Here is a 27,848-nt window from a genome sequence, read left to right on the forward strand (position 1 = left end):
ATATAAATCATATGTTTATGATTTTGAATTCACCTCTAGCTAAACAGAAAGTAGAAACGGCTTGAATGTATGCAGAGACAGAGAGTGATTGTGTGTGGATGAAGGAATTGTCTCCTTAAAAGTCTGGATGTAAGTATATATAGGTTTGTAAGAGAATTTAGATTATTATAGGACTCTAGGTATTCAGCTATATGTTTGTAAGAGAGTTATGGATTATAATAGGACTCTAAGTATTCAGTTGGAGAGTGATTCAATGTGATTAGGACTCTTTAATTCAGCTGGAGATATGATAAGATGAAATGCACATCCGTTGTCAATTTTTTTTTATTGTGTTTCACTCCAACCAAGACTCCTCTTTCTTGTGCATTTCCTTGTCTTCCAAGCGTCAACTTCAATTCCTTCAGATTTTTGCACAAGCTTAGCACCGTTCAAACTCCAAAAACGTCCAACCCTTGTTCTTTCCATGCATGCTATGCAAACCAACTCTAAAACTGCTCCATTTTGCTCCAATTAACCTCTAATTGTCAACTTTAGTAACTAAACCTATAACAAATAAAAATAAACCAAATAAATAGAGAGAAATAAGATACCAAAGTCACATTAATATACTTCTATCAAATTGGAAATATTTTTTTTCTGTGTGTTCAGAACACAAACGATTCACCACATAGGATAATGTAAGTAATTTTTTTTTATTCCAGTACCCCAGTGCTTATTTTATAGGGAGTTTTAACGAAAAGTCCGCAATACTGTTCACTTTAACGAAAAACCACATTTTTACACTAAAAAGTCAAACATGATAGTATTTACTTTATCCTTTATTTTATCTTTATTGTTAAAACCGAAAGTTTTCAAAATTTTTCATTAATTTTTTTATTTTATAACCCAGAACCCGTGTACCGAATGCAATGAAAATTTTCTGGCTAAATAATATAAAAATCTGTTAAAATTTCTCAAAATTCTAATTGAATTCGCAACAAACGAAAAACAAAAGCCCAGCAAGCAAACCAGACGAGCCACCCTAAAACGCTGTCTAAGGAGAGCGCTTGCGCAGATTCCGCAGCAAAAGCAAAAGAAAGCAAAGGAAATGGGTAACAACAAGCGGTTCAAGAACCATAAGCCGCCTCACCGTGACCGTGGGCAATCTAGCCGGACCCATCACCATCTTCCACAGTCTGACGAATCCCTACCGTCCGATCAAGGTCTCCAATTTTGTTTCCATTCTTGCACCCAAGGTGTTTGATATAATTCCCGCCGTGGTTTCATTGGGTTTTTTTTTCTTTTCTTTTTTTCTTTTTGGTTGGTACTGCAGCTACTGAAGAGGAGCCAACAGCAACAGGTCCCAAAATCCAGCTTGCAATGTGGGTATGCATTTCTTTGCCTTTTCTTTTACTACAATCTTTGTTTTTCCCTTTACTTCTCTTTTCTCTTCAAATTGGTGTGCTTTTCTGTCTCTATTATTTCCTATAATATTCGTCTTCAGATTGTTATTTCGATTATAGTTCAATTGCAATGACTTCTGTTCATGTTTAGAGGGTGTTCAAGTCTACTGCATTTGATTTCGACTAATTTGTTTGAGATAACGTCCGAATCCTGTGGCCTTACTCTGTTCAGCTAAAATGAACTTTTCAAATGTTATCCTTAATTTCAGTCCATTCTGTGAACCTCAAATCAATTGGTGCTGTTTTGTTGATTCAGGATTTTGGCCAATGTGATGCAAAAAGATGCACGGGACGCAAGCTTTCAAGATTTGGCTTTTTGAAAGTAAGTGCCTGCTTATTTTTTCCTTTTGAATCACTCGTTCACTTTTAAAATTTGTATGTTACCTAGGTTTTTTTTCCATCTGTTAAACAAGAATCGGCTTGTGGTCATCTCTATAAAGTTTTCATCTTTAATGTGGATGGTAAATTGTCATCGTTTGTATGATTTGATCAATTGGCTATAGGGTTAGTGTATTGAAATCTTTGTTCGATATTATGCGTACGACTTTTTTTTTTTTTCAATTGTAAGAGGGAAGTATTGAAATGAGAATTAGGTCGAATTTACATCTTTAAAGTGAAAAACAATAACTCTTTTGTAGAAGCTCTATCTTATATATGTTGTTCTATGACATTACAAGAATTTTTCCTGCATAGTGTTGAAGTTTATCGATCTTTTTCTTGACTTTGTCCTGATTAAGTTTTCCTAGTTCGCACTATGAGCACTTGAGCCTATTCATGACCAAATATGTGAAGATTGCCTTTAACTCTTGGTCTATTAAACTATCTATAAAAGTGCCGGAGCTAGGATTTAATGTGTGGGAGGGCCTCTCATATATATGGTAATTTGAAACATAAAACATGAGAGAATGGAGTAATTTTCTTAAAAGAGGTACTGAGAGAAAAAGGAGGCTGGCCTGGAATGTAAAAAGAGTTTGGATTGAGAACACATCTGAATTTTAAGAGTATTAGACTGATATGCAGCAACACCATCTGTTATAGTAGCAAGAAGAAAAAAAGGCAGGATGGGCCGGAGACCATTCTGGTCCCTTGGTGGCTCTGCCACTGATCTATAATGTTTTGGAGTGTACTGGGTTACAACTATGACACAATTAAGTACATAATATTTAAATGTTGAAAACTTGTTGGGACAAACAAAATTGTGACATAGTACCAAATGCATTTTCCTTAAACTGTAAAACCTGGATATGGAATTTAAGATTTATTATATGGTTTTGCTTTTGCAATTTCTTTAGTGTTAATATTCATACTGTTTCTTGCAGGAATTGCGTGTCAATAATGGTTTTGGAGGCATTGTTTTGAGGTACTTTAAGAAATTATCTTGTATTGAGAGTGAATCTCAGATCGGAAAATTACTTGCATGTGCTTATAAGTAACTGGGGTACTCCCATATTGCTAATTGGTATTATGGTGGAACCTCAACTTTCTTCATTTTGTTTTACCTTACTATACCCATATGTTAATTACATTTTTTTAATAATGTCATGTTGTATTGTGTTAGTTTTATCGGTATCTAGTTGCACTGGAATATTATACAGAAAAAGTTAGATAAATTATATTCCAAAAATCAAGCGAGCATCACTTGATCTTTCTGATGGTGTAATGGGAGAGGTTGAATCATTATAGCCTTCTGTATTACCCTCAAATTATCAATTTGGCTTCATCTACATTTCCACCCTAAATAATATGATAATATCTGAGCTCTAAAGAATGAGTGTTTCAGTTTTTGAAGAATTTTTGCTCTAGTTCTTTAGGAGAGATATTGGGTTAAGCTGAGCTTTAGGAGAGTCTCTTGTTATAGTTCTAATTGAAATTTGTATTCTAATGGAAATTTATAGCAGCACCTTTGTTCCTTCCATTGAACTGTTTATACTTTTAAAATGACATTCATTACTTCAAAGACTGCCGTAAGAACTCATGAAGGACAAACCGAAAGCTTCCCCATAACTGTAGGATTACATCAAGGCTCATCCTTAAGTCCTTACCTTTTTGCGTTGGTAATGGATGAGTTAACAGGACATATTCAAGATGATATTCCTTGGTGTATGCTTTTCGCAGACGATATAGTGTTGATAGATGAAACTCAGGAAGGGGTAAATGCGAAGCTTAACCTTTGGAGAGAAGTGTTGGAATCTAAAGGTCTTCGCCTAAGCCGATCAAAGACAGAATATATGGAGTGCAAATTCAGTGCAAATGGAGGCCAAAATGAGTTAGGGGTGAGGATCGGAGATCAGGAAATACCAAAGAGCGACCGTTTTCGCTACCTAGGATCTATCTTGCAAAAGAACGGAGAATTAGATGGAGATCTCAACCATAGAATACAAGTTGGATGGATGAAGTGGAAGAGTGCATCCGGCGTGTTGTGTGATCGTCGTATGCCACTGAAGCTTAAGGGAAAATTTTATAGGACGGCAATAAGGCCGGCGATGCTGTATGGCACAGAATGTTGGGCGGTGAAGCACCAACACGTACACAAAATGGGTGTAGCGGAGATGAGGATGCTTCGTTGGATGTGTGGGCACACGAGAAAGGATAAGATTAGGAATGAGGATATCCGAGGTAAAGTAGGAGTAGCCGAAATTGAAGGAAAACTGAGAGAAAATCGGTTACGGTGGTTTGGACATGTGCAAAGAAGGCCTACTGACGCTCCGGTTAGAAGATGCGACTACGGGACAGAGGTTCAGGGCCGAAGGGGTAGAGGAAGACCTAGGAAAACTTTGGAAGAGACTCTAAGAAAAGACTTAGAGTACTTGGATCTAACGGAGGACATGACACAGGATCGAGCACAATGGCGTTCTAAGATTCATATAGCCGACCCGACTCAGTGACTTGGATTTTTCAAGTCTCCAATCGAGAAGTTTTCCCCACTCGGGAAATTAAGGGAACACTACCTCAACCTACATGCTCCACTCACAAAGCTTCAACATACAAGCTTCAACAAAAGAAAAATTCAAAGAACTTAGTGAAGAAGGCTTTGGTGTATTTAACACAATACGTTGAAATGAAACAAAGCTTATTTATTGATATCTCTAAGAAGTTACAAATATGTACATAAACACGAGTCAAAATAAACAAACAAGAGGGAGCCTTCACAAAGGTTGCTTAGGAGAAGTCTCAGCAGTCGGCAGAGCCCCAGAAAGAGAAGGCACCGGAGGGGGATCATTCGGAGCCTCAGTACTGGACAGCACCCTAGAAGGAGGAGGCATCGGAGGTTGATCATTTGGAGCTTCATTACGCGGTACAGCCCCAGAAGACGAAGGCAATAAATGCCTTTGGAACAAACCCACAAACCTCTGATGATCATGTAAAATCTGACCATCAGATTCCTTCATCTGGTCAAGCTTCCTCTTCATGTTTGTAGCATAGTCATGAGCGAGCCGGTGCAACTGTTTATTCTCATGCTTGAGCCCTCTAATCTCCTGTTTGAGACTCATCACTTCAGCCGCCAATGATTCAACTTGGCGGGTTCGAGCAAATAGGCGTTGGGCCATATTAGACACAGAACCTGCACACTGAACACTGAGAGCCAGAGAATCCTTAACAGCCAACTCATCAGACTGTTTGGAAAGTAGTCTGTTATCTTTGGGAGTGAGAAGGTTCCTGGCCACCACCGCAGCGGTCATATCATTCTTCATCACGGAATCCCCAACGGTAAGAGGACCAGTAGGGGATAAGAAGGATGGGCGCCATATGTTGTCTGGAGAAGGCGTGGCTGCCTCGTCAACAAGGTTCAAGTCAAAACGACGGTCGGAGGGGCCAGACATTTTCAAAGGTGTTGAAGAGAAAAGAGGTCGGACAAATCAAGATCTTAGAAATGCAAGAAGGGAGCTTCTACTGGTGGAGATTCAAGTGTGCTTTGGAACTTAATACCAGCCTCTATAAAAATCCGCACTCGATGGAGCTTCAGAAATCGAAGAGGCGCCTGCTCAGAAATCGAAAAGGCGTTTGCTTTCTCAAAAGCTGGGTTGCTCAGAGACCACGAGGGCCGATCTCAGGAATCGAAGAGGCGTTTTGCTTTCTCAAAAGCTGGGCTGCTCAAAGACCACGAAGGTCGATCGCAGAAATCGAAGAGGCGCTTGCTTTCTCAAAAGCTGGGCTGCTCAGAGACCACGAGGGCCGATCTCAGAAATCAAAGAGGCACCTGCTTTTTCAGCCTTGTCAGCACCTGTCACATGCACACTCAACTTTGCGGAAATTACGGGCATTCTGTCGAAGATTTCTAGTGAAGTAGAAAGCACGTGAATGTTACTGTTCAATCATTCACTTTCCACACGCAACATCAGCTCACGGGTACCACAGTTAACTTTGCAAAAAATCTCTGACAAAGTTTAGACACGTGAAGCTTGCAGCTCCCATTACATCGCTATGACCAAGAAGCGTAAAAGAATAGCAAAGAAACAGCACTAACAAAGTTTAGACACATAAATTTTGAAGGTCTAGCTACCATATTATTACCCACAAGGGTAAAGGAACAGGACCATTGCTGGATAATTGGAAAGTCCCTGTGGGTCAACCTCTGTGCTCCGTGGCAAGGTAGACTAGCAAACAGGCCTAACCTTTACTCACATTCGAGAAAACACTCCCAACAAGATTGCTTGCTTCAAGATCGAAGAGGCACCGTCCTCTGAATCTCGAGAGCCAGACTCCCAACATGATTACTTTCTCAAAAAGCGACGAGACACCGCTCTCCGAATCTCGAGAGCCAGACTCCTAGCAAGATTGCTTTCTCAAAAATCGAAGAGGCACCGTTCTCCGAATCTCGAGAGACAGATCCCCGACAGGATTGCTTGTTCGAAAACCGAAGATACACCGCTTTCTCAACTTCGAGAGCCCCGTAGATAAAGCTTGTCTGTAATCCTCACACCGCTTTCTCAACTTCGAGAGCCAGATCTCCTTGGATAAAGCTTGTCTGTAATCGTCACACGTAACATCAGCTTCCCAAATACCACATACCACTTTTTCAAAGTGCTCTGACAGAGTTAAAACACGTGAAACTGGCAGCTCCCACTACCGTGCTATGACCAAGCAGGGTAAAAGAATAGTATTACTCCTTGTTAGGGAGACTCCTATATATGTCGACCTCCATTCTCAACGGACAGGCAGACCTGCAAAAATGCTCAACCCTTCCTCATATCTGAGAGGGCACTCCCAACGAAGTCTCTCGAAATACTCAGCTTTCTTTCCCCCCGAGAATACCTCTGCAAACAAGCTACACTAGAGCAAGAATATCTCATATCATCAGGGTTAAAAGCAAGAGTATCCCATATCATGCTTTTTCCCTGTCTTTTCCTTTGACCTTGTTCTTACCTGCAAGACAAGGAGAAAGAGAGCAATCAGTCAGCACTTGGAATCAAGCTTCCAGTCCGGAACTGACTGCATGGAACCTCATTGCTCTCGAGTACTCATCTTCAACATCTTATGCTTCCTGAGAAGATACCACATCTGCCTGAGGAACAAATAGGGCAAGTGAGAAGGATACAAGGAAGCATGTGGAGACAAGCGCAACAGAACACGTGCCGATACATCCACTACTTTGTCAACAGCAAAAGTATCCCATATCAGCAGGGTCGAACGTACTCTAGATTTGATGGACTTGTTTTGACCCTCAAATTCTTCAGTCGGCCTTATACTCTGGCGGAAACAAGAAAACCCTCCAGCCCAGTTCAAGAATAAGCCTGTGGAAAGTTACTTCTTCAAAAGCAAAAGTATCTCATATCACCTTTTCTCCTTTTCTTCTCTTTATCCTTCATGCTACCTGCAAGATAAGGAGAAGGATAACAATCAGCCGGAACTCGAAATCAAGCTTCTGATCTGGGACTGATTGCTTGGAGCTCTGATTGCTTACCTTGTCTGTCACCTCTTTCAGCAGATCCCCTAGCTCGGCGACTTGGGAGACTCCTACTACATGGTTTATATCGCGCTTGACCAAGCCTGAAACTACAAGTAAGCGTCAAGTGAAATTGATACATTACCTTGTGCATCTCCACCAGTTAAAGATACCACCCCTGGAGGGAGGAAGAGTACTTCCAAAGAAGATGTCACATCTACCTATGAGATAGATAAGGCAAGTGAAGACGATACCACACTTCGGTACTTAAAAGTTTCGTGATTACGAGATCATTCTTCCACAATATTTCCTAATGTCATTTGTACTAAATCATTCACTTGTACTCACTAAAGGTGAGCTTGAACCTATATACTGTGTAAACCCTTCACAATTAATGAGAACTCCTTTACTCCGTGGACGTAGCCAATCTGGGTGAACCACGTACATCTTGTGTTTGCTTCCTGTCTCTATCCATTTACATACATATCCACACTAATGACCGAAGCAATCTAGCGAAGATCACAAACTTAATATTTAAGATGATATTCTTTGGTGTATGCTTTTCGCAAACGATATAGTGTTGATAGATGAAACGCAGGAAGGGGTAAACGCGAAGCTTAACCCTTGGAGAGAAGTGTTGGAATCTAAAGGTCCTCGCCTAAGCCGATCAAAGACAGAATATATGGAGTGCAAGTTCAGTGCAAACGGAGGCCAAAATGAGTTAGGGGTGAGGATCGGAGATCAGGAAATACCAAAGAGCGACCGTTTTCGCTACCTAGGATCTATCTTGCAAAAGAACGGAGAATTTGATGGAGATCTCACCCATAGAATACAAGCTGGATGGATGAAGTGGAAGAGTGCATCCGGCGTGTTGTGTGACCGTCGTAGGCCACTGAAGTTCAAGGGAAAATTTTATAGGACGGCAATAAGGCCGACAATGCTGTATGGCATAGAATGTTGGACAGTGAAGCATCAACACGTAGGTGTAGTGGAGATGAGGATGCTTCGTTGGATGTGTGGGCACACGAGAAAGGATAAGATTAGGAATGAGGATATCCGAGGTAAAGTAGGAGTAGCCGAAATTGAAGGAAAGAGGAGAGAAAATCGGTTACGGTGGTTTGGACATGTGCAAAGAAGGCCTACTGACGCTCCGGTTCGAAGATGTGACCACGGGACAGAGGTTCAGGGCCGAAGGGGTAGAGGAAGACCTAGGAAAACTTTGGAAGAGACCCTAAGAAAAGACTTAGAGTACTTGGATCTAACGGAGGACATGACACAAAACCGAGCGCAATGGCGTTCTAGGATTCATATAGCCGACCCCACTTAGTGGGAAAAGGCTTTGTTGTTGTTGTTGTATTACTTCATGGTTCATCATAGAAACATGTATGAATTCTGCTGTTCCTTTCACTAAACAGTTTATGCATTTGAAATGACATTACTGCTTCTTGGTTCATTAAGGTGCATATATGCATTCTTTTACTAGTGTTGTTTTCCATTTCTGCAGTCCAGTTGGGATGCTTTGTGTCTCAAGAGAAGATTATAGTTTAATCCAGCGAAAAGGATTGGCTGTTGTGGATTGCTCTTGGGCACGCTTGGATGATGTACCATTTGTGAAGCTGCGTTGCACTGCTCCTCGCCTCTGTATGAGCTTTGGTTCTTCAATCAATTAGCTAGCTTGGAGTAGGTTATTTATAGTATTATATGGGGCTCCAGACAACCAGGAGTGTCCAACATGTCTTTTAAAAAAATGATGTGCACTATGAAAACATTAAATATGAGAATACAAATTTGATATGCCAAAGACAGAGTTTCAAATGTATAACTGGATGGGAGCTTAGTCTTCATGTGTACTCTTACATGAACAAAAAATGAAAAGAGTCTAAGATTACACATGGCGATTCATTATACCATACAAGATATTACCATTAACAAATAAAACCCTGGTCATAAATCTAAGAATAAGGGTAGAAAGTGTATCCTTTGAAGTGTGTGTAAGCCTCTAAAGTCTCCCGCCCACACTGATTCTCTGTGTCTGTAAGTAGAGAAAATGAAATAAAAAATTCCTTTAGAGTAACAAATATAAATAAATACATGAAGAAAATGGAAATAGACTGCCCTAGCAAACTATGAAACTGAAAATACTGACTGTTACTAACTGGGAGAGTGATTGAAGAAATTCCAAAAGAATTTATCATTTTCTAACTAAAGTGTTTAGTTATTTTCATTATTTGTCTGGCTTTTTGCTATGTAATTTTAAAACACAACTGGTTAGCTTCAAGATTAGATCCTGATATGTGCTATGTGCCTTTTTAAAAATGCCATCAGTATTTGTGTAAGTGGGTGTGACACGGAGCTCTCATTGTAGACTCGTTCTCAGGATAAAATAATTTCCATGTGGTCATTCCTTGTAGATGTTATATTTGTATTGCAATGCAACCTGTTACTGTGACGTTTTTCTTACCAGTCGCATACCGTTAGCAACACTAGAATAGCCTTTCTAAACAGAGACACAGAAAGTTAGCTCACAGAGCTGATATGCATTGCTTCCAGGCTGAGCAACCATGTTTAATTAAAGTTTGTCTACCTAATGTGATAATTATCTGTTCGCTACTAGTCTAAATTGATAGCAACCTTGTTTATCATTTTTATAACGTAATTGATTCTTCTGCTTGTTATAATCATGTTATATGGTGTTATTAATGGATCACAAAATTGAGTGTACATAAGCTACTAGCATTCTCACATGCATGAAGTTGAATTTCTATGTTTGACAGTTTTCTTCTTACCAGCTCACTAACATTTACAAATCATATAATTTGCAGTGCCTTGGCTTGTAGCAGCAAATCCAGTAAATTATGGTCGACCCTGTCAACTATCTTGTGTGGAGGCATTATCTGCGGCTTTGTTCATATGGTACTGGAATCTCTTTTCATTACCTTGCAGAAGCTGATACCTTTTTGGTCCTTAATTACACCAGTGCAATCTCTTATGTTTACTTCTTTCACTTTCTTAAAATAAAACTTATTAAAGTTTTATGACTTTTAGGGTTTTCCGTAGAATAACTTAATTATCACGTGATTGTCAATTTAAGCTCTGAACTATTTTTCAGCCAATTTATTCCCTGAAAATGGGCCAACTTAGGATTTGGCGTCTTTTTGGCTCAACAGTTTGATATGTCATCTGCCAGACATGGAGTTGATTTTTTTTCTTAAATGTTTCTTTTATACGATTTTACAGTGGGGAAGAAGAAACTGCAAATTTGTTGCTTGGAAAGTTCAAATGGGGTCATGCTTTCCTGTCCCTGAATAGGTATGTGATTATCTTTTATTGGATTTTGTATTTAGTTTTGCATATATGTTCATCAGAAAGCATAGTCCAGGTAAGAAATTAGAGCTGTGTCAATTCAAACACGTAGCTGACGAAGAAAATGTACAACCAATTAACGAAATGATGTGTAACTTTTGATGACATGCCTTTAGTATAATTTGGTCATGTTTGAGTAAAGAAAAACGATCTTAGCTAAATCAATATCTTTTTAGTTTTTTAACTTCCAGATTGATCTAGGTTGTTACTCTCTTCAGGATTTTCTTCCTCGGTCTTTGGCCTCACAGTTTCAGAGGATTTAACTTATTGTAAATCTAGGAAACAATGTAATTTATGACTGACATCAGGTTAAAAACGAAAGTTCCATACAATCCCAGATTGACTAGTGTTTTCTAATGAGATTAGTGGCTGAAATTCAACTGTATCCAACGGCTTAACGTTCAAGTAATGACCACTTTAGTATCATGGTATCAATGCAGGGAACTACTGAAGGCATACTCCAAATGTGAAAATAGTGCTGAAATAATTTCGGTCCAAAATGATTGGCTTTCACAAAACAGTCAGGTTCCAAAGTCTCCTAGAGAAGTAAAAGGTACTTTTTACTTTTATAAACAGAAAGTAAATTCCTTTTACAAGACATCAGGTTTGATCTGTTGTTTCGACTCATGTCCCATAAGATTTCAGGGGCATTTCATTTGAATCCTTTTCATTTTTGTAGAGTCTTCTATTTTACTTTTATTTGTGGTTGTATGCTGCTCGTCAGCCTGTTCATCTTAATACAGTATTGGGTCGGTGGTTGATGAAGGGCACCCCCTACCTTGTTTTTGGCACTTATTCACAGAGACCTGACCTATCAACCAACATTTGACCCTTTCGTTTGCACAGGATGAGGTGGTTTGGTCTGGTGTTGTAAATATTGCTTAAATTTGTTACCAGGTTTTGTAAGTAGTGAGATTATACACGTTCACCCGGTTTATCTGGGCAACGATTGAGGGTGCCAATTTGCTTAAGTGGCCTTAGCAAGGTGTTTTGCATTTCAATTGAACGGAGGCGATATCTCTCCAAAGAGCATCTTTGTAGAGAAAAGTATGATAATCTCAGCACGTCTGTTTTCTGCTGTTACAGGAGGAGGAGCAGACCTGTCCTCTCTCGGTGAAGATGAGGAGGGCTCTTGTGATTCCGATGATGGGCTTCCGCCACTGGAAAGGAATATGAATCACTTAGACATACAGGAAAGTGATGAAGAAAGTGATTAACAAAGGATAATGATATGTTTAATCAGCGTGTGATTTTGGCTTTTGATTTTAGAATCACATTACCTATTTATATTGCCCGAGGGGCATTTTTTCCTTATATTATTCGGTTTGCGATGGTCCACTTGTGTTATAAGAAGCATACCTATTTATTAAATTTATACCTTAAATCGATGAAATATTAATCTTGAATGACTCATATTATAGCACGTGGATTACAAACTAGCTATCGGCTTGCAATTATCGCACTTGAGAGAGGCATTTGAAATAATGCATAAAGTGGCTCTCAAATTATGATGCTCAGTGAATCATTGACCATAATTCGCACCTAATAAGTGCACAACTGGGGATTAGCTTCAAGGAAAATTTGAGTTTATCTACAGCTTTTAGTGCATTCCCACTCCTAAAAGTCCTCTACGCAATGGTCAATTTAATCCACCCAAATGAACAGTAATTAAGTGTAATGAATAGTAATTGATTGTTTTATTTTTTCTGTAATTTTTAACATTTTTTTATAAATTTTTATTAAGTTAAAAAATCTGGACTGTTGGATTTCAAAAAAATTGAAATCCAACGGCCCAAATTTGGACACATGGCCAACGGTAAGATTTCTGACTTTTTTCTTTTTTTAGGCCAAGAAACTTGGACCCTTGATTTAGAAATTGAATGGTCCAGATTTTGTCACGTCATTAGCTGTTGGTTTTAAAATTCAATTTTTTTTTTTACCGTTGGAAATCTAATGGCCATTGTTGTGCCACGTTGCTCCTCTACCGAATCCCTTGAGTGCACTTGCCAGCGCGGCCCCCCATCCCATGCAACCTGTCTGGAATGTGCGTCCACTCGCTCGTGCTTCTCACACGCCTGGCACAAAAGAACAAAGGCTGTGCATGTGGCTGACATCAGCGTCAGATCACCTGGGTATTGGGTTAGTGGATTTTCAACTAGGTGAGAAGCTGGGTATTGGGTTTGTTGGGGGGGGGGGAATTTCTTAGAGAAAAGATATGAATTTCGGTGTATTACTTTGATTGAATTGTTTACAAGATTCTCAAACACTTATATACCTAAGTGCTACCTTATCTCCTAAGCTTTTGATGCTAACAACTCTAACTAACTGTCTTTTATAACAATTTTACACATCAACACCATTTTAAACATTTTGACCATACTACCCTTCTTATGCTAGTCAATATCCCCCCCCCTCAATCTTAACTTGGGTTACCAAGTTTAAGATTGTAACAATGCTTGACGAATAACGGACCATGCAACCCCTTAGTTAGAATATCGGCAGATTGATCTTCAGTGGGAATGTAGGAGACTGCTAAATCACCTTGTTGTACCTTCTCTCTAACGAAATGGTAATCCGTATCCAAGTGCTTGATTCGGGAATGAAACACTGGATTTGCACTTAATGCAATCGCAAACAGGTTATCACAATGTATAACTGGTGGTGTTGGCAGAAACAACGCCAAATCCTTCAAGACCGCCCTTATCCAAGCTAGATCAGCTACAGTGTGAGCCAAGGCTTTGTATTCCGCTTCAGTAGAGCTTCGAGAGACAGAACTTTGCTTCTTTGACTGCCATGAAATTGGATTATTACCAAGGAAAACAAGTTAACCAGTCATAGACCTTCGAGTGTTTAAATCTGCAACCCAATCCGAGTCTGAAAAAGCATTGAGAATCGGTTATGTAGCTGCTGAATACACAATACCATATTGCTCTGTACCTTTTAGATACCTCAAGTTTCTTTTCACAGCTCCAAGATGAACATCAATTGGTGCTTTCATAAATTGGCACACAGAATTAATCGCAAAAGCAATATTTGGCCTAGTAAATGTCAGGTATTGTAGAGAACCTACAATACTTCTGTAAAATGTAGGATCAATCAATGACATGCCTTCAGTGACAAGTAATGAGTTGTGTGGCTTATATGGTGTTGTGGTCGGCTTACAAGAGTCCATTCCAGCTTTATGGATCAAATCTGTTATGTATTTCGACTGGTTTACAAATATATCACCATTTGATTGATATGAAATTTGTAGGCCCAAGAAATAATTGAGTCTTCCCAAATCTTTTAATTCAAACACCTCTGATGATTCATGAATGACTTGTTGAACTTGGACATAATTCGAACCTGTCAAAATTATATCATTCACATAGAGAAGTAGTATGATGATATCAGCACCATTGTTCTTTACAAACAAACTTGTGTTAGACAATGAAGCATGAAACCCCATAACACACAGATAGCTAGTAATCTTAGAGTTTCAGGCCCTTGGTGCTTGTTTAAGGTCGTACAATGATTTACATACATGTGTAGAACATGTAGGATCAATAAAACCTTGAGGTTGTTGCATATAAATCTCCTCTTGTAAATCCCCATGCAAGAATGCATTTTTAATGTCTAACTGTTTCAACTCCCAGTGATTCATTGTAGCCATAGCAAGAATGATTCTTACTGTTGTGTGTCTAACAATAGGACTAAACATCTCTGAATAATCAATTCCATGCTCCTGTGAAAATACTTGAGCCACCAATCGAGCTTTGTATCTCGATATACTGCCATCAGAATTCTTTTTGACCTTGTAAACCCATTTACTACCAACCACAGATCTGTTACTAGGATATGGAACTAACTGCCAGGTACCTTGAGCCCTAAGGGAGTCATATTCTTCCTACATTGCTTTCTGCCAATGTGGAATACTTGCAGCTTTTCGAAAATTAGAGGGTTCTTATCAGTTATCTCTATCACAAATGAATAACCACCAGAAAACACCTCATCTTCTATAATTTGTAATGACTTTTGTTTGTACCATACTTGACCAATCCCAAAACTATTGAGCACCGGTCAACGTTATACCGTCAAGGACCTAGAAGAGTCTCCCTCCAACTAGGAGGCCAATCACAGTGCGACACGTGTCGACATCAGAAGCCAATTATAGTGCGACACGTGTCAACATCAGAAGCCAATCACAACACGACAAGTGTTAATGTCAGAATGAAACTAGAAACTCTCTTCTATAAATAGAGATCATTCTCTCACAATATTTCCTAATGTTATTTGTACTAAATCATTCACTTGTACTCACTAAAGGAGAGCTTGAACCTATGTACTTGTGTAAACCCTTCACAATTAATGAGAACTCTTCTACTCCGTGGACGTAGCCAATATGGGTGAACCACATACATCTTGTGTTTGCTTCCCTGTCTCTATCCATTTACATACTTATCCACACTAGTGACCGGAGCAATCTAGTGAAGGTCACAAACTTAACATTTTCTGTTGTACCAAAGTCCCCACTGATTTTGTGCATCAACAACTTTAATTCTAGAAAAGAAGCCAAGTATGCAACATAATTCTGTCATTGTATAGTCCCACTCTTCAATCTTGTAACCATGGGATGAATAGATAATGCATCTGGGGATATTGAATGATTTTCAGAATGTTCACTTAGTTGTGGAGAAATAGGAAGTAATACCTCCAGTTGGGAAATGTGATGGACAGGCAACAAGGGTGATTCATTAACTTCTAAATTGGAGTGATGATGATGGGAAGTTGATGTTGGAGATATGCTTGAACTATTAACAGATGGATCAGATGTTTCCATATCAGCACTTGACTGCACACTTGAAACTTGTTGTTGAGAAACAGTCTCTAACACTGAATCTGCTTGTAATTCATGAATAGACACACCACTTGATACTGGTACTGAACTATTAACTGCAGGAATAGGCATTTGGATCATAACCACATCTTCTGTTATCTGCTTAGGCTATTCAAAATGAATATACCTTCGAGATGGTTCCATTTTATATGGAAACACTTCTTCATTGTATATTACATGCCTTCACAACATCAATTTTGTATTGGTCAGATCATAGCATATTGTTCCTTTGTATCCCAAAGCATAGCCAAGAAAAACACATAGTGAAGATCAAGCTTGAAACTTGTTGACAATATATGGTCTCAATATAGGATAGATGGCAATGCCAAAGACTTTAAAATTATGAATCTCTGGTGTTTTCCCAAACAAAAGCTGATATGGAGACTTAAACTCTAAGGTCTGAGATGGCATTCTGTTAATTAAGAAGACTACATGAGAGCAAGCATGATACCAGAACATTTGAGGCAAATTTGCTTCTGTCATTAAAGTGATAGCAGTTTCTACTACATGACGATATCTCCTTTCAGCAATACCATTATGCTGAGGAGTATAGGGACAAGAAATCATGGGCTATTCCTTAAGGGATTAAAATTAGGATGAACTTGCTCTTATGGATGTTCCTATCATTCTTTCATGTTAAATAAAAAATAGAATTGGCACGAAAAATCTTGACCCAACCACATAAATAATAAGACGAGGGATAAGTTTTCTTCACGTCATTTAAAAGTTGCATTCATTTTATACTTTAACATCCAATTGTAGACATGAAACGAAATCATAATGATATGCATAGTCAGACGTCGGAGATGTTTCATGCTAATTGCTAGCTTAATTGCAAAGAGAGGTAGATGTCTTCAAGAACACATTGTTGATATGTTTTTTGACAAACGACAAGATAACTTATGCTAAATTTATCTGAGAACTAAGAGGATTTGAACCAATGAGTTGATGTCACCACTTCAAATCTGAAAATTCATTGATCCATAAACGCTTCATATCAAATACAAGATATTCCATTAGTAAATACACGATATACCATGAAAAATATGTCCTTATTTTTGCCTCTCCAAATAGTGTACCAAACAGCATTCTTTTAATCATCTTATCACCCAACATGATCCAATCAAATGGTGAAACGTTTAAACAAAACACACAAGAAAATACCATAGACTATCGTTGGATCCGAAATTGCTTCCCAAACATTACTTTCTTTCAGCTTTTACAAACATTCATGACAAGCAGAAATTCTATGGTTCTTTAGGTCTCTTCCTTGCTAGATAGCGTTCTCTCGCTGCAGCCACGTCATCTGCACTTCTTTTATGATGATTAGTACTCGGTTGGTTTTCTGGCGGCTGTTCAACTGACGGTTTTTCCTGTGCTGAAGGATTTGAAGCTTGCTTTTCTTCAGAGAGCTCATCACGACATTTAGACTTGGTTAAACTTTCATCTAGATGTCCTTCTATCACCCTGGGAGACTCCAACGGCACTGATGCTGCAGCGATTACTCTGTCTTCAAGTTTGTCTGGCTTGCCTGATTCGGTCTGCTTCTCTAGATGCCCCTCTCTCACACTGGAAGGCCCCAATGGCTCCAATGCTACGGCAATTGGTCTATCTCTATCTTCTTCATGTTTATCTGGCCTGCTTAATTCCTCCTGCTTCTCTAGCTTCCTGGACTTCACATTTTCTGCACCAAAAGCAACATTTTTTTGAAGGTTGAAGTAGAAATCAGTCAAGTCTTTCTTCTTGGTAACATCATCTTTCTCCTCCCGAAGTTGACGCAGTCGATCTTCCTCTGCCCATTTTGCTTGCTCTGCAAGTTTCTTTTTGTAAGCACCTGTGACAAAGCGTTCCTTGTCTGCATAGAGGTGATCCTCTTGGTTTCTCTCTTTCTGTAGTTTTCTCTCGTATATTATCTCCTGCTCTCGCTTTCGTTCTTCTGCCTTTCTCTGTATACCAGGAATATACCTTGCCATTCTCTCTTGACGATCTTGCACCCGCGGTTGGATGGCTTTCTGTTTCATCTGGTCATAAACTCCATCATAGTCGAACACCGACGGGTCCTGCTCCAGTGCCTTCCTCTGCTGTTCCTCAATATCCTTGAGAGATTTGTTCTTGGAAGCCTGGCGAGATATTTCCTTCTCAACATCATTGTCGTCGTCATCGTCACCAAAACCCAGAGGTTTAGGGACAGGAGGCCTTGTCGGCTGCTTCTTCTGCTGCCCCCTTAGGTTCAACCCGTACTTAATCATTCTTCTTCTTCTTATTCCCTCTATATGATGTTCTGCTTCCAAATTCAATCTGCAAAAGGCCGTTAGTTAGTTTCTAATAATTTTGTAGGAGGTACGTCGAGAATCAGTTATCGAGGGATTTAAATAGGTGTACAAGCATACACAAACACAATATTCCAAATCACATATGGATTCTAAAAGTCTTCCTAATTCTAAAAGGACAAGGTGGGTTTTTTATGAGTCAACCCGTAACTCTGTAAATTACAAAAGGCTTCTTCATGTAAGATTTATGAGTTAACCCAAAACAATACCTCCTCGATATCTAATCTTTTCTTCGTTTCATTCACTCTAATTTCACAAATTTATGAGTAATCGAAATTGTAGGAGAGAAAACCACATAGCTCAAATCTTATGCAAAAAATAAAAAAATTTGCGAATCATATCGATGTCAATGCATTGGAAGAGTACATACGAAACCCTAAACCCAAAATTTTGATGAAGTCCGCAAATCGAATGAAACAGAAAAACCAGAAAAAAGCACGAAACCAAAACCCTAGTAGCAAAAACGCATTGCAGGGGAACGAAGAGGTAAAGTAAGTAAGGACACTTACAGGAATGAGCGCTTGATCGGCAGCCGCGACGAAAGAATCAAAAGGCCTACAAAAAAAGGGGAGTGAACAAATTGAAAACCTTAATTTGACAACGCAAAACCCACCATTAGAGAAAGCATCAGCATCTATGAAGAAGCAAACCCAGAAAACAGATGAGAAAGCTAAATCTGTATAGAGCTTCTCCCAATTGGAACAAAGAGACCCAGTGCTGGGGTCGGTGTTCGTTGTTTCCTGAAAACAACCAAAACAAAAACCAAATTCCAAAAAAATAAAAAGAAAATGTAAAAGCAAGTATGTGAGAGAGAGAACGGAAACAAGAAAAATGCTTTATTCCTTAATTTCTCTTTTGATTTGGGAAATTTGGGGGTTTCTCAGAATTTGGGATTTCTAGGGTTCCTTCCCATCCGTCTATTTTTGTCGTTTAGATTTCTTCTTCGTTTCTTTCTGTTTGGGAAGGGGACGAAGTGGGTTTCTTTTAAAGGAAACTAATAAAAAACGCTTGAAAACGTTGAGTTTTAACGATAAGGACAAAATAAAGGGTAAAGTGAATAGTACTAAGATTGACTTTTTAGTGTAAAAATATGATTTTTCGTTAAAATAAACAGTACCGGGTGCTTTTCGTTAAAGTTCACTTCTTTTAAATATACGATATTTTTTTTATAGAAATTCATAAAAAATAGTCCATACAAATCCATAGAAATCTATAATGAAAATTCATACAAATTTGTCAAAATTCATATAGAATTGTAAAATCAATTAAATTTTTTGAAATATGTCACTTAAAAAAAGTCTTTTAAAATACTCTGAATTCTAAATCGACTATACCCCTAACTTTTAAAGGCAACAATTCATCGACACATGATGTTATTAATTTAGACGGATGATGTTACCAATTCAAGGTGGACGATTATACTTATTGACACGCTTATGAATACAACTAAGTTATCCTCAATTTTGTTTGTTTCAAATTAAATATAATTATTGCTACAATTATTTCGTCTTGAAATCACGATTGAGTAGCTTGACTGTAACATTACGCAATCACATCCATTTTTCCTTTTTTTATGGTACGTGGTTGTTGATTACTATAGTTTTGGTATCTAGAAGCAATTTTTTTTCTTCTGTACCAACCAGTGTGAATACTGGTGGTCTTGTTCGTAATTAAAAAAGAAAACTAATGAAAAAGACTTCAAATCTTTACATTTTAATAAAAAAATCACTTACTAACTTTATTTATTAATAAAGACAAAAAACAAATTAAAAAAAAAAAACTAACAAACCCAACTTGCGCTCGGTGCGTAACCCCTCCCCCTCCAAAAAAAAAAACCTTCAAACACTCCACTTTTTTCTCTCACCTTTTTGTCCCATCGTCAGCTATATTAATAGGTTTTTTTTTTAAATTTTTGGCTTAAAATAAGAAAAATACTTCGAATTGAATTACATTCTTCTATTTTATTTTTGTGGTGTTGTTTTCCAATAGTAGTCATGATGACGAGAAACTTTTCAATGTGCCCAGAACACGGGATGATACACTCTATACAAGTTGTAAGAGTCTTGTGTTAAAAATTACTAACATAAAAAATAAATTTTCCACCACTTATATAATAACACATGGTATACCATTTGTGTTACGAGCACAAGGAAAAATTTCTCTAAGATGACACCCAAGCTCAAGAAATTGGATGGAGAACTACATTTATTATTGTAGGTATATGAAAAAAGTGAGGAAATTTTAATTTGGTAATTGAAAATAGCTTTTTAAATATAATTACTGAGAACATAATCTTCTCAAGGTTTTGATTTAAAGAGTCACTTATGGGTTCATCGTTTTCGGTGCAATGAGTGAATTTACAAGACCAAAAAGGATCTAAGTTTCAAACCTTATGAAATTAAACCAAGAATTAAACACTATTTATAAAACTTCACCAATAAGTCGACAATATTCATGAAACTAGACCAATAAGTAGACACTATTTATGAAACTGAACCAATAAGTAGATGCTATTTATGAAACAAAAACAAGAATTAGGCATTATTTCCAAAACCAAACCAATAGGTGGAAACTATTTATGAAACTGGAGTAAGAACTAGACAATATTTATGAAACATGACCAAGAACTAGACACTATTTATGAAAGTGGACCAATAACTAGACATTATTTATGAAACCGAACCAAGAAAGAGACTATTAATGAAACTGTACCAATTATTATATATTATTTATGAAATTGGACCCAATAAATAGCATTATTTATAAAACATGATTAAGAACTAGACACTATTTATTAAAGTGGACAAAAAACTAGACAATATTTATGAAATTAGACCAATAAATAGTATAGTACCGTTCAGTTTCATAAACAGTGCAGTTTCATAAATAGTGTTCAGTTTCATAAACAGTGTACAGGTCTTGCGTGTGTTAGGTTTTTTTTATTTTTTTTATTGTGTCATTTTTATTAAAAATTAAGTTTTTTTTGTCCTTTTTATTAAAATTTAAGGGTTTTTCATTGAAATTTTATTCTTTTTCATTAAATAAAGTTACACCATGGTTTTTTTGTTAAAATAAACTTAGTCCAAACCCTTTTCATGAAAGTTCCCTAATTAAAATAAATATTTAAAAGGTAATCAGTCATCAAATGCAGCGACACGTACCCCTCAAGTTGAAATAGATGTTAAAATTCAAAATTGTCAAGTATATTGCTTCGATGTAAAGATGACACACCCCAACTTCGATACCTAGTAAACACCGAAACCAAGAGGTGTTGCCATCACCCAGATGGGTGATTAAGGCATAATATGCATGAAAGCATAACTAAAATTATCAACTAATAAAATCTACCAAAAATTTGGCACAACTTTTTTCCTAAGATAAGGATAAGCCCAAATTCAAACACATGCAGGTGTTTTAACACATCCCCGAATGGCCACACTTAACGGATCTCTGACCATATATTATATGCATAATAGTATGGGTGGGACCATGATTTTTTCAGGACCGGAGTAAGGTTGGTCCAAATACAATTACCTTAGAAGTTCAATCATGGACTCACCAGTTCCGAGTGAAATTGTATCAAATAGAGTAGTTGTGCAGCCATCACCTTGTTTCAGGGCAATAGGTGGAGTCTAAGTGATTCTAATGGATGGCCATGCTTATCCCGCAAGACATGCGATCTGATTTGGATATGGACTCAATCAGATCCTCTAAGTCTTGGAATTCCTACAATCTAGAAATTGGCCAATAACTGGGCATTATTTATGAAACTGGACCCAATAATTGGGCATTATTTATGAAACATGATTAAAACTAGACACTATTTACTAAAGTGGACAAAAAAATAGACACTATTTATGAAATTGGACCAATAACTAGTATAGTACCTGATGTGAAATATATAAGCACACAAATTAAACCCTCTTTTTATCAATTGTAGTAAAGTATGTAAGTAGGGATCGTTCTAGGCCGGGGATTAGGAGGGATTGCTAAATCACTTGGAAACTGACTTGAAAACGTAAAAACAAAGTTTAAAACATTAACTAGACTCAAAGAATGCAAAACTATACTTTAAAACACTAAAACAAACCAAAAGACTCAAAACAGCCCCTAAACACTCAAAACTACCTTAAACACACAATCTGGGCAGTTTTGGGACTCTAACACAAACTTGGACGAATTTTGGTTTTCTAATGAACTAAAACACTTAAAAACATAATCTAAGACAAGTTCTAATTAATATGACTCAAAGAAATAAGATGGGGTTGATTTTGGACGAAAATAATTAAATTAAGACAAGAACAAAGTAAACAAATTCTTAGACAAATTTAAGTGAATCAAAACAGATTGTAAAATGAATTTGAATGAAACTTATGGATGGAAGGCTAGCTAGGAGGTTCTTCTCCACACATGTCACATTTGCATACAAAACGATTTCCAGTTGCTTTTCGATAAACTATGAATACTCAACGCCCCAAATTAACCGTGAATTGCACTAATTAACCCTCAGTTTTTCCACAAGTTATTGGGTTGGATGATTGCATACGACAACCCAAAACATTCCCTACAAGTTCCCTACATGAATTGCATAATAGAGATACAAGCAAGAATCATTAAGTTCTATGAAAAACATAAGCATTGACGAGGCACTCGTTACTATGATTTGCATGAAACTTATGCCAAGAATTTACTTAACGTGATTGTGACTAGCAACCTTCACTACTTGTGAATATAAGTTCATAACGATTAGGTGAAACTCCCTTATATTCTAGCGTTAAATTCATGCATGAAAATTAAGCGTGCACTCTCAACCAACATACACAAATCATTTTTTATACGATCGGATAAGTAAATTGAATTCACAACTTATGAATCACAACTGGATGTAATCAAATCATATTGCAAGTATGAACATGGTTTCGAATCACCCCCTAACTAAGAGGGATTTAGTTCCTCATACTCACAAAGCAAAGATACATAAAATTAGACATTAAAATCAAAGGAAAGAAAACACCTAAAATGCTCCAACTTGGGTAGCAAGTGCATCCAAGAATTCTCCTTTGCTTGCTTGCAGCAGATTGCTTTGTGGACGGATTTTTGGGTAGTTTTATGATGTAGAATGGATGGGGAATGGTATGGAAAGGTTTAGGGTAAGTGTGGAGGAGTGTTTGAGGGTTGGAGGGTGGTGGAGAACTAGGCAAAGAGGGTGGAAGAAGGTGGAGTGGCTGTTATGTTTTCTAGACACTAGAATGGTGTTTTTGGGGTGTTTTGCTAGCTAGAGGTTGTATGGACGAATTTTCTATGATGAATGATGAATATGAGAGTGTGAACCCTTTGCCAAGGGGTGTAAACATGTATATATAGGCCCCAAAAACCTTAGAGAATCAAGTTAGGCTAGGGAGAATGCACGGCAAAGAGTGTATGTGGTGTGCAATGGTCCAAGGGTGAAAATGAAGTGATGATGCAAAGTGTGAAGGGTAAAATGGAGTGGTCTTGTAGCTAGGGGGCATGAATGATTGTGTACATTGCATAGAGATGGAAAGGGAGGTGAAAATGTGTCAATAAATGGGTCAAAGGTGCAGCAACATGTGGTACACAAGGCATGGGATTCCAAATGTGAATGATGGAGCATTAATTGGTGCATGTTATGGTTGTGAAAGTTGTATAAAATTTTGTGGGTGAAGGGAACAAGAGGTATCAAGCAATTAAGTGTAATAATTAAATGAATTGAAGCATGAAATCAGAAATTATGTAGGGGACAAGAGTGATCAAGCATGGCATGGGAATCCAAAGGGAATTCTATGTTGTTTTGCATGGCAATGAAGGCAAGTTGGGGTGACAAATTTTTGGGCTGAGTTTTTCATCTTTTGGACCATAATTCTTCACATTCTTGGCCTCTTTAGTTCTCAAATTCGTCCATCCACTTTGGCCCAAATATGTGACATGCATTCCAAGCTCCATTTTGCTCCAAAATGCTCCAAAATGCATCTTCTTGCCTACTTTGTCCATAAAATCTGAAAACACATGAAAATGACTTTAAACATTAAAATAACTAAGGAAACACGACATAAATGCACAAGAACAAGCCAACTAAGTCGCATAAATATGCTCCTATCAAATTCCCCCACACTTAGCTTTTGCTAGTCCTCGAGCAAAACAAAGAGATAAAACGAAACAAAGTAAATAAAACACAACCTAAACCTTCCAACATTTGCCTCAGGGATTTCCAATGCACATGACATGTTAAAAATTATTATCCCCACAGATTTGAGTCATCTTCACACTTAAGCACGTACTTAATCATAGTCACCACTTTCTTGTTCACAATTAATCGATTAAAATAATGTTTTTGATGTAGTAACATGCCTTAGAGAAATCACTCAATTCCTTACAAGATATGCACTCAATTTTCACTCAGATTTTCTAACTACACACCCTATACTAGTTATATGTGAGAAGATTGATGTAGATATGAAAACGAACGCTCACATATATGTATCACAAAGAAAACAATTTCTGGAGTTAATAAGCATGTTTAGATATGATCTCATGAATGGAATGCTACTACTTAGATGCGAGAACCAGTGACACCATATGCTCATATCAATTTCAAACTCCACATATTGAAACGCATGACACTCAAGATGAAGTTAAGGGTTGTAACGGGGCTTGGGGTGATGGCTAACAAATGAAGGATAAGGATAACAATCGTTCTTAAAGCAATAGCAAGTAAAGTAATGAAATTGAAACTTAGAATTCACTTAGATTGCAGAAATCAGCTTTTAGACACGAAGGGAAAATTCAAGCAATATTTAGGGCCGAATTCTATGTTTTGGACCCTTTCTTCAACAAGCAGCACTTTAAAACTCTTTTTCGCATATTTTTCAACTCCTTTTTTTTTTTTTTTTTTTCAACTCTTCTTTTCTTTTCAACAAGCATAATAACTCACACTTCCCCCACACTTGTTTTATGCCATACATTAATCAAAAGAAATTCAATTTGAATCATGCTTTACTATGCTTCAAGAATAAGGGTATGGATGGTCCTAAACTAGGCTAGGTAAGGATAATGTGGTTTAACAAAGAATGTAGGCTATCAAGGCTCAATGGGGTTAACTTAAACATATAACGATATGGGATACATGGCAGTTTGGCTTTGGTGGTGGTAACTACACAACTTCATCTTGAATATGTTTTATGCAAATCAATAGCATGCTTTGAATGAAATAGGCATGAGTTCTAGCATTTGGAACTAAATGATGAAACGCCTTCTAAGTAATAACCAAGCAAAGAATAATGATATCATGCAACGACTTTAGAAAACAAGAATGCACAGATTTTAACTCTCCAAATAAACGTTTAAGCTCAAGTCTCACAAGGTTGTAGCGTTAGTTTGAGTTCTTTCCTTCAAGCATGTTACAAAAACTAATTTTTTCTTTTATGATTACATGTGATTTCATAAGTTATAACCACAACCACGCATAAATAAAGAGTAAATCAAACTTTCATCCATGTTTATAACTCTCTTTAACAGTCATGCAATTACAAACCGAATCCTCATCATTGTGTTGGAAGGTACCCTAAGACACAAATAAGCGCACAAAAACAACTCTTTTTTGGATTTTCAAAAACAATTTTTCAAATTTTTATGAATTTTCGGATTTTTATGTCAAAACACACTGAAACACTCCAAAACAGCTTAAAAATACTTAAAATAACAAGGAACAACACTAGAAGTAATGGGTGATAAATTTCTACGAATTTCATGCAAAACAATGGTTACCCCCCCACACTTAAATCAAACATTGTCCTCAATGTTTCAAGCATATACTCACACCAAAAACAAGCAAATAACAAACGACAAATAAACATGACAAATATGGCAAAGTAAAAACCAGACAGAGTAGAGTTTAAGAACGCAAATCTGGTTTTGGAGATAGTTGATCTTGTTGATTTTCCACAGCTTTGATCTTGAACTGGGTTGGAATTGTACAGCGAAGCTTTGCTCTTTGGTGATGTTGCAGTTCCTTATTTGTTCTCCAAGCAGATGTGGCAGCTTCTTTAACTCTTCATCTCAGACTCCTTGTGCTGGGTTGATTGTGCAAGCTGCATTCTTCTCTGCTTGTTTCTTCTGCACGACGGGCGGGCACGAGGTAAAGGTGTTGGTCTGTTTCTTTCTTCAATCTTTCCAAGTGCCCACCTCTTGCTTTCTTTCTCCTTGTCCCTAGTTGAGGATGAATCAGCACGTTGTCTCCACATGCTTCGAGGTATCATCTTCACTTCCCTTATACGTGAGAGACGAAGCGGAAACACAAGATGATGAGTACTCGAGAGCAGGTGCTGGCTGGAGAAAGGACAGGGAGAAAGCATGATATGAGATACTCGTGCTCTCAACCTTTATGATATGAAATACTTGTGCTCTGGATGGGTTGTTTGCAGGGGTATCCCAGGGGATGAAAAATACAGAGTGACTCGAGAGGGTTTGTTGGAAAGCCATTTCAGAGAGGATGAAGGGTTAAGTGAGGCTGAAAGTTGGGTGAGACTGCTTCACTTTGAAGTTAAGCATTTATAGAATTTTCTTAATGGCTGGGAAGGCATTGTTCCATTACTCGTGTCGGCAAGCCTGGGATAATTTAACAGTAGTTTTCACGTGCATTCCGCTTCTCCAAAAATTTTCGACAGATTGCGCGTGATTTACGCAACGTAGATGTGCAAATTGACAGATGCTGACACGTCTCGATAAAGCAGAGGCCTCTTTAATATCCGGAATTTACGCTTCGAGTTCTGAGCTTCGTTGAGGGCAGAGATTGCATGTGACAAGTGCTGACGAGGCTGAGAGAGACAGATGGTTGGAATCGGTGCTTCGACAGACTGCCCGTAATTTTCGCAAAGCTGAGTTGCGTGTGATGGGTGCTGACGAGGCTGAGACAGTTGACACTCTTCGGTATCTGGAATTGGTGGTTTGTGAGCAAGCCCAACTTTTGAGAAAGCTGGCGCTTCTTCGATCTCCGAATGGCTTCTTCGATTTCTGAGCTCACCTCTTCGATCTCTGAAATCCCATCACGTGCTGATTTTTATAGAGGTATGCCGGACGTTCAAAGCACTCTTGAATTTCTGCCTGTAAAAACTCCCGTTTCGCACTTCTACGATCTTGACTTGTCCGATCTCCTCTTTCTTTAACACCTCTGAAAAATGTCTGGCCCTTCCGACCGTCGTTTTGACTTGAACCTTGGTGAAGGAGCAGCCCCTCCTTCTCCAGACAACATATGGCGCCCGTCCCTCATATCCCCTACTGGTCCTCTTACCGTTGGGGATTCGGTGATGAAAAATGACATGACCGCTGCGGTGGTGGCCCGGAACCTTGTCACCCCCAGAGATAACAGACTACTCGCTAGACTGTCTGATGAATTGGCGGTTAAGGAATCTCTGGCTCTTAGCGTGCAGTGTGCTGGTTCTGTGTCCAACATGGCCCAACGCCTATTTGCTCGAACCCGTCACGTTGAATCGTTGGCGGCTGAAATACAGAGTCTCAAAGAGGAGATTAGAGGACTTAAGCATGAAAATAAACAATTGCACAAGCTTGCACACAATTATGCCACAAACATGAAGAGGAAAATTGACCAGCTGCAGGAAACTGATGGTCAGATTTTACTTGATCACCGGAGGTTTGTGGGTTTGTTCCAACAGCATCTGCCTTCGTCTTCTGGGGCGGCACCGCGTAGTGAAGCTCCAACTGATCAACCTCCGATACCTCTTCCTTCTGTGGCCCCACCGACTGCTGAGACTCCGCCGACTACTGCAACCTCTCCCACGCAGCCTTTGTGAAGGCTCCCTCTTGTATTATGCTATGTTTCTTTATTTCCCAGTTTCCTGTTCATTTCCATGAAGTTTAATGTTAAAATCCATTGCATATTTGTTAATGTTTCAAAATAGAAAGTCACAACCAAAAATAAT

The 27,848-nt window shown here is 38.1% G+C and overlaps 2 protein-coding genes across 5 annotated transcripts; one reads left to right on the forward strand and one right to left on the reverse strand.

The window, feature by feature from the left end:
• Positions 1 to 863: 863 nt before the first annotated feature.
• Positions 864 to 12,095, forward strand: LOC103431659 (uncharacterized). Its single transcript, XM_029094624.2, has 9 exons — positions 864 to 1,202; positions 1,313 to 1,365; positions 1,699 to 1,764; positions 2,762 to 2,802; positions 8,831 to 8,967; positions 10,149 to 10,239; positions 10,564 to 10,635; positions 11,130 to 11,242; positions 11,776 to 12,095. The coding sequence occupies exons 1-9, from the start codon at positions 1,088 to 1,090 to the stop codon at positions 11,904 to 11,906; spliced, it is 819 nt and encodes a 272-aa protein (XP_028950457.1). The 5' UTR covers positions 864 to 1,087; the 3' UTR covers positions 11,907 to 12,095.
• A 4,503-nt stretch (positions 12,096 to 16,598) lies between these two features.
• On the reverse strand, positions 16,599 to 18,881 carry LOC103416127 (uncharacterized). Of its 4 annotated transcripts, none has more exons than XM_008354387.4 (3): positions 18,546 to 18,881; positions 18,405 to 18,450; positions 16,599 to 17,846 (listed from the first exon to the last, which is right to left on the reverse strand). In XM_008354387.4, the coding sequence occupies exon 3, from the start codon at positions 17,812 to 17,814 to the stop codon at positions 16,813 to 16,815; it is 1,002 nt and encodes a 333-aa protein (XP_008352609.3). In that variant the 5' UTR covers positions 17,815 to 17,846; positions 18,405 to 18,450; positions 18,546 to 18,881; the 3' UTR covers positions 16,599 to 16,812. The 4 variants fall into 4 exon arrangements, with proteins under 4 accessions (XP_008352609.3, XP_017182500.3, XP_008352608.3 ...); XM_017327011.3 differs by having other exon boundaries at positions 16,599 to 17,849; positions 18,546 to 18,865; XM_008354386.4 differs by having other exon boundaries at positions 16,599 to 17,863; positions 18,546 to 18,865.
• Between the last annotated feature and the right edge of the window lie 8,967 nt (positions 18,882 to 27,848).

The sequence above is a fragment of the Malus domestica genome, chromosome 15 (genome assembly GCF_042453785.1).
Source record: "Malus domestica chromosome 15, GDT2T_hap1".
NCBI classification, from domain to species: Eukaryota; Viridiplantae; Streptophyta; class Magnoliopsida; order Rosales; family Rosaceae; genus Malus; species Malus domestica.

Bases quoted from the DNA above. Each gene is read 5' to 3' on its own strand.
- LOC103416127 (XM_008354387.4), bottom strand. From the start codon at position 17,814: ATGATTAAGTACGGGTTGAACCTAAGGGGGCAGCAGAAGAAGCAGCCG.
- LOC103431659 (XM_029094624.2), top strand. From the start codon at position 1,088: ATGGGTAACAACAAGCGGTTCAAGAACCATAAGCCGCCTCACCGTGAC. The intron at 1,765-2,761 runs GTAAGTGCCTGC...TGTTTCTTGCAG, and splicing joins CAAGATTTGGCTTTTTGAAA to GAATTGCGTGTCAATAATGG. The intron at 2,803-8,830 runs GTACTTTAAGAA...CCATTTCTGCAG, and splicing joins TTTGGAGGCATTGTTTTGAG to TCCAGTTGGGATGCTTTGTG.